Source organism: Cotesia glomerata, linkage group LG8 (genome assembly GCF_020080835.1).
Source record: "Cotesia glomerata isolate CgM1 linkage group LG8, MPM_Cglom_v2.3, whole genome shotgun sequence".
NCBI lineage: Eukaryota > Metazoa > Arthropoda > Insecta > Hymenoptera > Braconidae > Cotesia > Cotesia glomerata.
In genome coordinates this window covers 8,188,220-8,203,397 of record NC_058165.1, presented here as the reverse complement: position 1 = coordinate 8,203,397, position 15,178 = coordinate 8,188,220, and the positions used below count along the sequence as shown (strand labels likewise).

Sequence of the window (15,178 nt, the reverse complement as noted above, 5' to 3'; positions counted from 1 at the left end):
TGTCACTCTGTGTCGGCCACTCTCTATATCTCCTCTGCTCCCATTTCACCCTGCAGACGATCAAAAGCTCTTATGTATATATACGTATAGACATATACATATGTGAAGCTCTGTCCTCGACCTCGTGAATCCATATGTTGGATAGAGGGTCGATCCTAGGTCCCACACAGCGCAATCATGTCAGGACATATTGCCCGTCAACGCCGAGCCAGCGGCTCGTTCGTTTACGCAAATTATATGCCAAAGTGTAATCTCGCGAGAGATCCTTTATCCTCTCATGGGTAGATTAAGCCGTGCTCTCATCATCTTGACACATCATCAACTTTGTTATATACATCATACATTATATATTATACTTCATATACATATCATACTTTATTTAATTCTGAAAAATTGTTTCAATAATTTTAACGCGCTGACAGTTCTATTCAATTTTTCTTCCTTGTCAAAGCCTGGTTATTGAGTTCAAGTCTTCAGATTTAAGTAAAAAAAATTATTGCACGAAATTTTACTATAAAATCTTTAAATCAAAGCTTTAGGTTCCAAAATAAAATTTTTAAATCATGATAGGGCAAAAGACCCCATTAGTGGCGGGGACCCCATTACTGACACTTTTTTTGATTTTGGTACTTATTTAATTATTGAAAAAATTAATTTCAATAATGAATATATTATTGCAAACCTCATAGCGCGAAGCACGTGAGGTTGTGCTTTATACTCGACTCGTCAAGTTCAAGCAATTTTGTGATCTTTAAATGCCTCTATCACAACCATATTACACTTATACAATGATATAAGTAGATGTACATCGAAAAAACACTTAAATTAAACCATCTTTTACTTTTTAAAATCATTTCATGTTGCTATTTTGAAAAAAAAAACATTTTGAAAAAAATTTTACGTGGACGTCCGGATGTCACCCCATTTTGGATGTACCAACGATTACTCCCGAACAAATTGATATTTCAAGACCGGACCTTTTTTATTAGTTTAAGAATTCGATGAACTGGGTCTGTATTTCATATCAGTGGCCTAGTTTACGTATTTTTTTTTTTTTTTAATTGAATTTTTATTAAAATTCACTATGATACAACCGTACAAAGCCAAACGAACTTTTCTTATTTGTCACGTGAAAACTATAGCGCCACTTGATCAAGCTAGATTTTTTTCGACTCCGTGCGCATATGACAAGAAAAAAGGGTGCCGATATTTAAAAAAAAAAATACTTTTTAAGAAATTACTTAATTATAATTTTTTTTCTTTAATCAATTACACAATTAATTTTTTTCTTAAAAAATGAATGAGCGTTATGAGGCGTGCACTTTTGGATTTTCCAAACTTTTTCTAATCTTTAAGACCTTTAGATCAAAAAAATGTTTAATTTTTATTCCAAGTAGAACATTTTTTCATTGAAAAAAAAAGTGCCATTAATAGGGATTAAAGGTGCCACTAAGGGAGAGGGGGTCTTTTAATTTATTCAAATTTGAACCAAAATTACAGAAGATAAAAAATTAATTATAAAATTGATCAAAATTCTGAGGATTGTCATTAGACTCATTAATAATAAAATAGTCTCTATTAATTAAGATAATTTTTTAGTAGATTTTGATCTAAGGACAAAAGTAGTTTTGAGCTTTAAAACAATTTTATTTTATCACAAAATTTAAATTTGAACCTAAGTTATGAAATCTTTTATAGTAATAAAAATTAAAAATTTTTGATAATTATAGTGACAAAATGTTCTATATTAATTGTAAAAATTTTTTTTTCAAAAATCTAACTGAAGGGTTTGAAAAAAGAAGCTTTAAGCTTTATATAAAAAATTTTATTTGATCACGAAATTCAAATTGGAACTAAAGTTATAGAAGCTTTTAAATTAATGATGATAAAAAATTTTCTATTATTACAGCAATAAAGTATTTTATATTAATTATAAAAATTTTATTTGATTTAAAGTCCTCAAAGTAAAAGCTTTAATCTTTTCAAAAATATTTTTTGACGACGAAATTCACATTCGAACCAAATCTTCTGAGTCTTATCTATTAACAATAATAAAAAATAAAACTAACACACCAACAATTGAACGATAAACATAAGCGTATGTACAATAGGTCACCGCAGCATCCGGAAACGGCAATACCTGAGCATTATTCCCCGTTTCTCGAATATCTAGTGTCATTTCATGAACATAAGAAAGCGCAGTAGGCGTAAAGTCTTAATTAAAAAAAGAAAAAAATAAATAAAACGAAAAGCGAATGATACTCACCCAGATACAGATACAGATACAGTATGATGTTAGGCATGAATGTAAAAGTAGAGTATTGAATGTACTTGGATTGCAATGTAAGGTGGCCCTTGTGAGATTTGCGAGCTGTCATCGGTCCCACCAACGCTCCCTTGACCGCACCTTCCGGCAACTTCTTGCTCTCACACATAACACTCTTTTACTCTTTTACTCTTTAACATAAAATATTTGCCAATTTCCCAAGTTGAGATTGAGATGGGGGTAGTTCTTGTTTTGATTCGAAGTCTTCGTCAGTAAAACTTCCAACATCCGCGATGATAATACTTCGTTCAGTGCTCTTCTCCGGTCTCGCTATAACGTATCGTAATCAGTATCGTAATTAGGTGTGTCAGGGCTCGGTGCGTAGCTACGTGCATCGCTACTTTGCGTCAACCATCACAACAATTAATTCCTCTCGACTAGTTGAACATTATATTGAAATAAGTGAATTAAAACCATTTGTGACTTTGTGCGATTTTAATTTATTTATGTAATTTTTTTTTCTTTTTTTTTTTCGTTATTGACCGATATTATGATTTATGTTTTTTAGATTTAAAAGTTCAAATTTATTTAAAAAAATTCTTTTTAACACAATACAAATAAAATTCTATAAAGCTAATTCACTATTTATGAAAATTAAATTATAAAATACATTTGAGCTTTTATATGATGGAATTTTAGGTTTTAATTGTTTTTTTGATAGATATATTGTCAATAATTTTGGTTTTAAATACAATTTCAATAAAATAAAAAAAAAAAATTTTATAAATTTGAATTTTCAAATTGAAAATTAAAAAATTTTTATTAATTAATGCTTGAACATAAAATTTTTGATATAAATAGTTTTTGTGCTTGATTTTTTTTCTTCATAAAATATTGCTAGTAAATTTTTTTATCCGAATTTCGATTTCATTAAAAAATTATTGTTCAAAAATTTTTTATCATTAACACATGAAAAAAAAAAATGGCTCTAACATAAATGAATGAATTTTTTTTTATAAAATTTTTTTAATCATTATTTTTCTAATAACAATTTTAATTTCATTAAAAAATAATTTTTAAATGTAAAAATTATCTACAATTATTCCTCATGGAAATAAAATAAAAACACAATTATCTCTTAACATAAATTAATAAAGTTTAACTTAAATTTCCTTTTGTATAACATATTCTCAATAATAATGTCTTTTAAATTAAAACTTTGTTACTAAAAACAACTATAGCTTTACGCTTAAAAGTTTCGAAAATTCTTCATAATACTAAAAAAAAATTAACTCTTAAAATAAATTAATTCCTAACTTAAACATCTTTCCTCACCGAAATTAAACTAAAAAAAAAAAAAAAAAAAAAAATATTGAATTACTTCAGATCTCCATTTCCTACCACAAAGACAAAATTAAAAATCTAGTGATATGTAAATAACCGTAAACATAAAATAGTAAAAGTAAAAAGTAAAGCTAAATAAAAGATCAGTAAGCTGAAGGGGATGTTCATGAATAACCATCGAGCTCACGGCTCCGCGTGATTTCGCGTGGGACTGTTGGCGGTATACCAGCTGGCTCGCGTTTATTCCTTAACCTTTGGCTTGAACTTAATCCTGGATAGCGATGGTATACCTAAGGATTTAATATCTCAACTCAGTGCAACTTGTACAGCCTCCGATACAGAGACCAGACCAGAGTCGAGTAGAGTACAGAGTAAAGAGTAGAGTACATAACATAACTATAACGATGTTATCCCGCTCTTACGACGCTCTCCCGTTGGCATGACGACCCCTTGACGCCGCCCCTATCTCCTCGTCACGTGACACCCCCTCGGCCAAACAATCCGCGGGGATTTCGGATGCTGGGCGCCAGAAGAGGGTTGCTGGGCGTGCCCGCGGATCTTATTTTATCAGTGGGGATGAAAACTGGCACACTATCAACTACGCGACAAGAAGTCGCTGAAAGTCACGTGCCGACGACGCTTAGCTTAAGCTTCCATGCTTCACTCGCTAAAGAGACCGTTCTGTCATCAGTTTTGACTTTTAAAATTTTTTTTATTTAAATAAAAATCATTATTCGTGCGTTTTTAATTTAATGTGAATTTTTTAGTGCAACTTTGGATTGTTTTCTGTGATAAACAAAACTGTACAATTTTGAAAAAAAAAATAATAATAATTGTGATAGCTAAATTGAAGTTTTGTGAAATTTTATTTGGGGTGAAAAGTGTGACAATGAAGAGTGGAGAGTAAGAGAGATAAATCTAGCCGAAAAAGTGTCAATGTCACGGATAATACGGTTCAGTTATAATAATGTGAGCCAGATGCCGATCGGGACCGGGAGCCACCCGCGGTCACTTACAATGACCCTGATGATCGTCTTTAGACGGTAGACCTTCCCCAAGGGAAAGGACTTGTTGTTCTTCTTTTGAAAATTCGAGTTCGATTGAAAAAAGTTTGAGATATCTTTCGTGTAGAGTTGGAGATTTGGGATTAAAGGCTCAGCGACGGCCGACGGCTGAAGATGGATCTCAGCACTGCGTATAGATATAATCAGAATATGATGGAGTATTACACTTGTAAGCTATTTTTAGTTGTTGTCTCTGTTTTGAGATGAAAAGAATTAAAATGTTGAAGGTGATCAGAAATTTTTTGGTCGGTATGAAGATAGGATAATTTAAATTTATTGCAAAGAATTTTTTTGTTAGAATTTAATCCAGGGGCTTGAAATTAGAGAACTTAAGCTTGATAATGAAATTTTTTTGATCATGATATTCAAATTTGAACCAAAGTTACCGAAACTTCAAAATTAATTCAATGATCAAAACATTTTTTGGTCACTATAGCGATGAAAAGTTCTGCATTGACTGTAGAAAATTTTTTGAGTGAAATTTAATCTTAGAGGTTAAAAATAGAAACTATAAAATTTAAAACAAAATTTCGTTGGTACTGACATTCAGATTCGAACCAAAGTTATAGAAAATTGAAGATTAAATAATAATAAAAAATTCTTTTGAACATTACAGCGATAAAATGTTCTGTATTAATTGTAAAAAATTTTTTCGGTGAAAATTGATTTAAGAAAAACTTGAAAATAGAAGATTCAAGCTTTAAAAAACAATTTTTTTGGTCTTGAAATTCAAATTTAACCCCAAAAAATCAAAGTTAATATAACAATTCACAACTAATTTTGGTCGTTATGGTGAAAGAATGTTCTCTGCTAATTGTAGAGAATGTTTTGGGCGAAATTTAATTCAAAACCTTGAAAACAGAAGCTTTAAGCTTGAAAATGAAATTTTTTTGATTATGATATTTAAATTTGAACCAATATTATAAAAGTTTTTTTATTCATGATAATAAAAAAATTTTTTGGAATATTATTACAATAAAATGTTATGAAGTAAGTGTGAAAAATTTTTTTTGTAAAATTTGATTTTAAGGCTTTAAGTTTGATAATAAAATTAATTTGATCAAGAAATTCAAAATCGAATTAAAGTTACAAGAACATCAAATTTCATATAATGATTAAAATTTTTTCTGATCATTATAGCGATAAAATGTATCAATTATAAGAACTTCTTGGATAAAATTTGATCTGTGTATTGAAAAGTACTCGCATCAAGCTTTAGAAAAACTTAACTTTTGGTCTCAAAATTCAAATTTGAACTTAATTTATAAAAGCATCAAAATTATTATTAAAAAATTTTCGGGTAAAAAATTACCAGACATCCTGCATCAAAACTTCGGTTTAAAAAATTTAGAAAAACTTCCTAAAATAAAATTAAAAACTGCAAAAATCAAAGTTTAAGATGCAAACCATAAAATTTTTAAAAATCGTTAATTTTGAACTTCAATTTAGATATAAAAGCTTAAATTTCTCTTCAAGCCATCACTAAGCAGTTTTTCACCAAAATTTTAATCAATTCAAAATTCTGAAGCTCAACAATTCCAAAAACGTCTAATATTTTTCCAAAATTCAAATCAATAAGTTTTCAAAAGATTAAAAATACCTTAAGAACTAAAAATTTGGTACGGAAGTAATTCTTACAGTTGGGCGCGCAGCCAGGTGACCTTATTCACGATAAAACTTTTCATGCGATCGATCTCTACTCGCTTTCCAAACTCTCAAGAAAAAGGAACTTTCTACCTTGACTTATAAATTTCTCTAAAAACCAAAATCAGAATCAGAGGTCAGTATCTGAATCTGAAAAGCATCGCATTGTTTATATTACCGGGTAAAAAGACATAATAACGAGGAAGGTGATTGCAATAATAAGGGTCGTAATGCAGCTCGACCACCGGTGCGGTAGTACCTCAACCCTCTATTGCCTTTGCTGGAGCTCATACTGACCATATAGCTTCTACTAACTCCTCTTTCTATATATATATACGTATATCGGTACATATACTCGTATATAGTTGTGGTCAGCAGGCGTGACGGCGCGTAGGGTATACCCAAGTGCTTGCAGTGCTGTTACGTTTCTCTCATAGTACATACTACATATAACTTACCCACTCATGCACTCACACACACACACACACACACACACACACACACACACACACACACACACACACACACACACGACATTAATATACTAGATATATTAACTAGCACTCAGAGAATCAGAGGAGTACAAAATCCCTACAGATCCAAGCCATCCAACGTCCCCTCAACTACCGGTTACGCCACGGGGCTCCCGCTATAAACACACGACGCCAATTGATTTGTTACTAACGGATGTCACGATCGTTTCTGGTAATCATCATCACGATATCGTCCACAAAATCATCTTCATTCTCTTTGTCTTCGATTTTATTCAAATCTGAAGGGAAATTACCTATTTTTATACTCTAAGGTAAAAAGTGTTGATTTTGATTGAAGATGCCATGTAAATTTTTCCTTTTTTAATAATAATCACCACAGAAATGAATTTTTTAGACGAAATTTACTTTAATAGATTTATTTTCAAGATAGAAACTTTAGATGAAACATTTATTGAATTTTACTACAATTAAAAGTGACAATGTATTACAAAACCTTTATTACTCTTAATAAGGAACGTCAGATATCAATTTTTTGTATAAAGTATTCACTAAATTCATGATAAGAATAAAAGCTTAAAAACAATAAATTTATTTACTGTCACAATTTTAAATGACAATGCAGCACAAAACCTTCATTTCTCCTGTTAATGAACGTCAAATATCAATTTTTTGCCCAAATTCAAATGCCATAAACTTAACTTGATGATATAAACCTAAAAAGCTACAGATTTATTGACTATTGTCACAACATCTAGTGACAATGAAGTATAGAACTTTTTTTTCTGCCAAAAATCAACGTCAAGCGTCATTCTTTTATGACAAATTTTATTCATTACACTGATATTCATTAAAGATAAAATTTTTAAGTTATACAAATTTATTGCACTTGATTACAATCTTAAATAACAATGTAGTACTAAATTTTCATAATTCCAAAAAATTTCATTAATTATCAATTTTTTATGAAAAATTTAATTAAATAGACTTATTTTAAGCCCAAAAATGTCAAATGCAACAAATTTTTTTATTTCTGTTACAATTAAAAGCGACGATGCAGTCCAAAGTTTCATTTCACCCAACAATTATCTTCAGAAATCAATTTCTTCTATGAAATCTAATTCACTAAACTTCCATTAAACATAAACACGTTAAATAAAACAGACCCACTAACTTTTATCACATTTCCAAGTGACGATGCCGTACAAACCCAATACCTATCGTCATAATTACAATAACTATTAAATATTAATCTTTTAGACGAATAGAAATGTAATTTGATAGTCTCTTCTGGAGCGACAAGTTAAATAAACCAGAGTGTCGTTGTGAAATAATCGAAATTGCAGGCCGAGGGACATGTGTCGTTACAGCCCCCCATTAAGGGATTAGATATTAAATTGCTGACTCGGGCGAACTTTGACGTTATCAAGTAGTTAATTATAACTATCAGATAGGCTTATACTATCAATAATAACAATAAATAATAATTTGGTTTTGTTGAATTACAGGTCATGGAGGTGTAAATCAATTGGGAGGAGTCTTCGTCAATGGAAGACCGCTGCCGGATGTAGTCAGGCAGAGGATTGTGGAACTCGCCCACAGCGGTGTTAGACCGTGTGACATTTCCAGACAACTCAGGGTATCTCATGGCTGTGTATCCAAGATACTGTCAAGGTAAAAAATCCCTTTTTAAATAGCCCGGGTACCAGTACAGGTATCTGTTACTGCGAGAAACACAACACTTTTGTAAGAATGTAAATACGCAACTCGGTTTTTTATTTCAGCGGATATAATATTGTAAACAATGGAAACTGTACACGGAAAAAAATTGTAGGAAAAATAACAATTGTCACATCGTAATCCAGGACCAGACTTTTAATACAATTTCTTTGATAATTTTACATTTTAAAATGTACGATATTTTATCGTAACAATGCCTATAAAAGTAATAAATATCCGAATTTTGACGTTGTAACATTATAAATTAACCGTATTGAAAGTTTGATCCTGGAATACGATGTTACAATTGTAAATTTTTCTACAATTTTTTCCGGTGTATGACATTTTTGCCTCCCACCAAGATATTGTTATTTATATCTATATAATTAAGAGAATAAGAAAAAATTTCTTTCTAACGTAATTACACGATAAAACCGATTTTTTAGTTAAATTTAGTATCATTAAAAAGGTGACCAGAATTTACCCATCAAAGATTTTATATGGTTTTCAAGGGTGTCACATTAGTTATCATTATTACTAACGATTTTAAGCTTTTTTTTTATTTAGCGGTTTTTCGCGGGTTGATATTTTAAGACAACCTAGATAAGTGAGAATCCATTTTAAAAGAAACTTTGCCTCCCGTATGCTCGTGCGATTTACAATTTATTATTATTATTTTTAAAAATTTATTGGAATAATAATAATAATGAAAATACAGTTATTATTATTTTATTTAATTATTTTTTTTTCGCGTAAGAAAACACCAGGATAAAAAAGACAGCTTGAAACCGGAAGGAAGGTCCTGGGGTAGTCAATGTGCTTTTCATGTTTTTTCCATCTCGACCTCTGCTCTGGCATCCGCCATTTCGAGGCTCTACACCAACAATATTTAATAAACGATTTTTATTATTTAAATTAATAATATATACATATCAATATTCTGAAAAGCTCCCGATTTAATTATTAAATACTTGGATAAATAAAATAGCCAACGGGCGGGCATTGTTCCCTTATAATTGAATTCCGGACAGCTTTCTTTTGTCCCAGATCGGCATTATCAATTTTCAATGAAAAATATTCGCATACACAATATCCGCACTTCTATTTTTCCATTCACACGGAATCGATACATCGATTCGCGTAGGGCACCAATATTAAACCTTCCAATCAACAAGAAGTATGTATAAATAATTATTATGCTTTTTGCTTTATTTTTAAGTTTTATTTTAGACTTGCGCTGAAAAACCGCAAGTACACATGTCGCGGTAAAAAGACCAACGACCCGTTAACGCTTAGTTTATTACGCAGTCACGCGTCACTAAAACACCACCAGCCAAAGGATTTTAAGATTATTCTGAGAGCCACGGATTTTGCTAATAATAATTTAATATTGAATAATTAATTTGGTAATGAATAATGAACAATAAGACACGGAAAAAAAAATTTCAAGTTCTTTTTTTATGATTTAATGAACTTTAATTTTTTGTTTCTATGAGAATAAAAGTCTTAAATATTTTTCGGAAAATGTTAAAGTATAAATTTCGGTTTTCAACTTTTTTTTTAATCAGAGAGAAAACCAGTTGATTTAAAAAAATTATTCTTTCCAAAATATAAATTATTTTTAAAAGTGTAATGTCTTGACTCAAAAAGTTGAACTTCATTTTCTACGCTTGTTCTAAATAAAATAAAGACAATTGTTACTTATTATTAATAGTTCATTCGTGGTTTCATCGCTAGATGGCTATGCCTTCTCACTTGCAGAAAAATCTAACCAGAGTATATATAGGGGTCAAATTATCTTTTGGCGATAATATACATTATTAAAGAACTATTTTACATAAACCTTGTTATCAGGTATTTTTGAAATCGAATTTTAAAATAATTTATTAATTTCTGAGTAATATTTTATTGAGAATACTTTTCTTATAAATCAATAAATTTTTTTCCGTGTAGTTTTGCCATAAATAAATAATGAGAAAAGAGTAATGTAATGGCAATAGCAGCCGTGGTAGCAAATAGAGCAAATAGTTGTTTAACAGGAGGATAATGAATGCCTGGAAATAATAAAGCCTCACATTTATCAAGCTGAGAGGCAGGAGAGTACAGTATGTACGGCGACCCGCAACCAAACCATTATTGCCGGGTTAGCGTAATTGAATTTAAGCACCAGCGAAGATATTATTTAACTAATTAGACACAGAGGTCTCGTTGACTGGGTGGCCCGACGGGAGACGGCAAATTAGATCAACGAGTGAGGGGTCTAGTCTAGACTCATCTCATCAGTAGCTCCTCACCACTTAGTCTTGAGTGTCTTCAATGTCTTCTTCGAATTTATTCCTCCTGATAATTCATTTATATTATCCTTTGTTTCAGGTATTACGAAACTGGGAGCTTCAAGGCAGGTGTGATAGGCGGCTCAAAGCCAAAGGTCGCGACTCCGCCGGTCGTCGACGCAATCGCCAATTACAAGAGGGACAATCCGACTATGTTTGCCTGGGAGATTCGGGATAGATTGCTAGCGGAAGGAATTTGCTCGCAGGACAACGTGCCATCGGTGTCTTCGATCAATCGGTAAGTCTAAATTATTATTTTCTTTTCAAGCTTTTCTAAATGATATTTTTTATTTGCGAAATTTCGTTGAGTTTTTGAATTTCAATTGCTCAAACTGAAAATATCAGTTTGAGTTCAAATTTTGGCTAGGAGATAAGCGATACGAATAAAACGGTGAATACCATTTTTATAGAAAATAAAATTTTCTACAAGAAAGATATCTTATAATTTTTTCGTATCTTTAGTATTTAACCCAAAATTTTAAGATTTCATAATTTCGTATTGATTTTTTGACAAAAACAGAATCTAGACTTCTTTAGTTTTTGATTCGATGATTTCGAATCACTTTGATTATTCGATAATGACTCTATAATAACTTATATCAAACAAAATTTAATTGAAAGCCGGAATTAGTAGCAATGACATATAAGCAAATTTGTGTGAGCGTCCATTAACACCTACAACCACAAATTCGCCTGATATTTAATTACCTGACAATTTAATTCTGTCGATGAGAATGTAGATAAGCGGCACTTGAGGGAGCATCAGACGGAGGGAAAAAGTGGTAGATAAGCCGTAGATAAAACTAAAGCTGTAAGTAGCGACTGATTAAATCTGGGACATATGGGAGTGAATCAATGAAGGCCTCTAATCCCTCGAATGATACAACCAGCCCGAATAATACAACGACAACTACAAAAGTATACAGTGGATCTATTAAGTGCTTGGACTCTTATAGCCGTACCTTGGCCCCTCGGGGCGAGTTGTTCAGTTTGTGTGGTGCTGATACGCTGTAATACTGTCCCACGAGAGCATCACACCCTCTCGATTTTACTAACATGCCCGAGAGCATCCTTGCCCACCCCAATGACGTAAAAACACTTGAATTAATCGGGGGATTCCCTTAGGAACCTGCTAAAGGTCAATGGGACTGCATCAGCTTAATAGGGTACCAATACTAAAATAAATTTACTAGTTCTAGCTCTAACTGGGGACTAACACCGAGATTATCAAGCCGAAGAAGCGATAACTAATCACTCCCTCGATCACCAAAGCATATGTCAAGTTCTTTAAGGGGTTAGGCGCACTTACAATGTCGGAAAAAGAGATTTTTTAATCATTTTTTCTGAAAAGACTTTACGAAATTACCAAATTTTAAAAATCTGGGTTAAATACTAAAGATACGAAAAAATCATAAGAGGTTTTTTTCTAGAAAATTTTATTTTCTATAAAAATGGTCCTCATCAATTTTCGCGTTTTTTTATCTTTCAGCCAGAATTCGAATTCAAATTAATATCTTCAGTTTGAATAATGGAAATGCAAAAATCCAAAAATATTCCCCTAATATTATTTATTATCTACTGATTTATCCAAGGAATTATTAAAAATATACATTTGTATATTTTTAACAAACTGGTGGTTTCATAAAAAAATTATCTACTTTTGATGAAAATTTCAGTCCCAAATTGCTTATAAAAACAAAATATTTATCGGAATTATTAATCCTTGGATCAATTACTGAAAAAAATTAGTTATGGAAATTGTTTAAAAATAAGAGACTAACCTTACCAGCTGTTTTTCAAAAAATCTTACTCATTGCATTTAAAAATACACTTTTGATGGAAAGGCGTTTAGAGTTATTCAGCTTGAGCCCCACTTTTGTTCCACACGCTGCGATTAGACTTTACGAATATCTGTATAACTTTTAAAAATGCTTATCCGATTGACATCAAATTTTCTGTTTCGATATTTAAATATATCTAAATAATCAAAATAAAGTAAAAAAATGACTTTTTACAAAAAAAAAAAAAAAAAAAAAAAGCAGGAGAGAAAAGGTTCAATAAAATAATAATAATGGGTATCTTGAAAATGATCGGGAATGATCGGTATCAGGATCTCGGAGAAACAAGTTTTAAAGAGCAGCATCAAGTGTAACATGATTGTTGGTGAATTGAGTGTGAACAAGGAAATAACTCGGATAAGGATAATTCACGTTTATTTGCGTGGATCACTTTTTGAGATAGATGAGGAGATGCTTCAGTTGCAGGTTACGCGTGATGCCCTGAACAAATTCTCCTCTTGTCTCGCCTCCTCGCTACAGATACACCACCTAACACGTACTTTACCGAGAAGAGGGGGAGTGTTGAGAATAAGAGCTCCGAGCAATCCCTGATGCCACGATTGCAGAGGGTGGCTTGTTGCTTGAGTAACTTTACCTTCTTCTCCTTCTTCTTCTTCTTGTTTCTTTCCTCTGGCTTTGCCTCCCGACCCACAGCAATCCAGATGCTGGAGGTATTGATCTCAAATCCGGCTGAAAGGAGATCGCCTGGAAAAAAGTTAGCCTTTGGATACTTACCTATCTACTTGCTGGATACCTAAGTTAACTTACCTTCACCCATCTAAAGACGTGCGCTGACTTTTATCAGCGCTTGTTTTTCTTTTAGTCCCTGAGATAAAGATATAAAACAGGAATGTGGTGGAAGATCAAACTTTTGATGGATGATCATCGTCTTGCTCAGAAGACAGCTGTATGATAAAGATGATGATAATGAAGAATCATCATTCAGGTGCAGAAATAAACAAGCAGTTTTTTATTTACAGAATATTGAAAAAAAGTACTTACGTAAAAAGAAATATTCTCTGGAAAATATCACTCATAAAGTAAGTCAAGAGTTTGCCAAATTTTTAGTTGGTACAATTTCTTTTCGCGGCAATGTTCATTGATGATATTACCAAATTTTTTCGACAATAAAAAAATTAGGAGCTTAAATGTATTCTGGTAAGATTTTTCTGGTAGCGAGAGATTGAAGTCACCTATCGGTAAAACTAAGAACTAATTTCTATAAGAAATACCAGCTAATTTAATTGAAAAAAACAAGTTTCAAAATGAAAAATCATCGAATCAAGTCAACCAATTCTCTTCAAAATAAGTTTATTCTTACATCAAAAATATTTCAACAAATTTAAGAAAATCAACTAGTTTTTTCTCATCCAAGGTTCTCATCGATGAATCTGAGATTATTTATAGCCCTTATCACGGTTTATTAGAGCAGTAAAAAGAAAACCGTGTTGTGATTATGTCATCGAGAATGTTTTGCCGGGTGTGTATTAATCTGGTTACGGTTTCGGTAATGGTATATTGCGCTAGCAAAGATTTATAAAACAAAAACCGGAAATAAAAATAATGATACGAGATTTGATATATAAGTTATTATTGTAGAGCAGACAATTTGGGTTGGAGAACGAGCCACTTATTCCTGGTATCCAACGAGAGATGAGACATTGCTGGTTGAGCAAAAAATTAATGAAAGAATGAGGATATCTATACGTATAAGAAATAAGAAATAGCCGAGTCGAGAGTTGAGATAATGGAGTGGCTATGGCGAAAAATAACAGTTATATATATCCGCCTGGATCTAGTGTATCATTGAGACAAAATCGTCGAAATGACCGAGAGACTTTTATAAATCGCAAAAACAACTCGGAGGAAGAATTCGACGTTAACAGTTCCGAACTTTTTTATGCTCGACAATCCAGAAATGCTTCAATGCCGTCTTCCACGCAAAATCTACGAACCAGTTCAGGGTTTTTGCCACTGCACTGACACCGGTATTGTTCCTAGCGTAATTGATGGAGATGTGCCGGTTGATGCTGGTTGATGCTTCCAAGGGTGAGGAAGCGTCTTAGATTCAAGCGGACGTGAAGGTTGTCTTATCAAGATCCTTGTGGGAAATGGAGGAAACTAAGGTGGAAATTTCCCTCGAAAATATTGATAGGCTCGGTCTTGCTCTGGAGTCACGCTCGAGTAGGCGGCGCTCGGTGAGGGGTCTATCTTAAACTTCAAGAGAGGTAGGAGTCACTTTCTTTGGGTTTTCCAAGCTTTAGCTGGAGTGAGACTAACCAAGTGAACCAAACCAAGCTATCGTCTCAGGATCGATAAGGAGCTTTAGTGAGTATGAGGGTAAGCTCGGACCAGCCTCCAGTCTCACTTTTCTGCTTCCTACTCAGCTTACAATCGTGCTTTCTCTCACTGGCTTCCGTGACCTATAACCCCCGTCTTGAATCCAAAGCCTGCTAAAAGGAGAAATAGGAGAAATTAC

General features: G+C 32.3%; 1 protein-coding gene across 6 annotated transcripts in view; it reads left to right on the top strand.

Annotated features, from left to right (window-relative positions):
- Positions 1-15,178, top strand: part of LOC123270357 (paired box protein Pax-5) — a 102,400-nt gene that overhangs the window by 66,940 nt on the left and 20,282 nt on the right. For 5 of the 6 annotated variants that reach the window (XM_044736361.1, XM_044736357.1, XM_044736358.1 and 2 more), the window contains exons 4-5: positions 8,318-8,483; positions 10,902-11,099. In XM_044736361.1, coding sequence (XP_044592296.1) covers positions 8,318-8,483; positions 10,902-11,099 — 364 coding nt within the window. Of the gene's footprint in view, positions 1-3,748; positions 4,844-8,317; positions 8,484-10,901; positions 11,100-15,178 lie in introns of those variants that run through there. The other variant, XM_044736359.1, reaches the window with a different exon arrangement.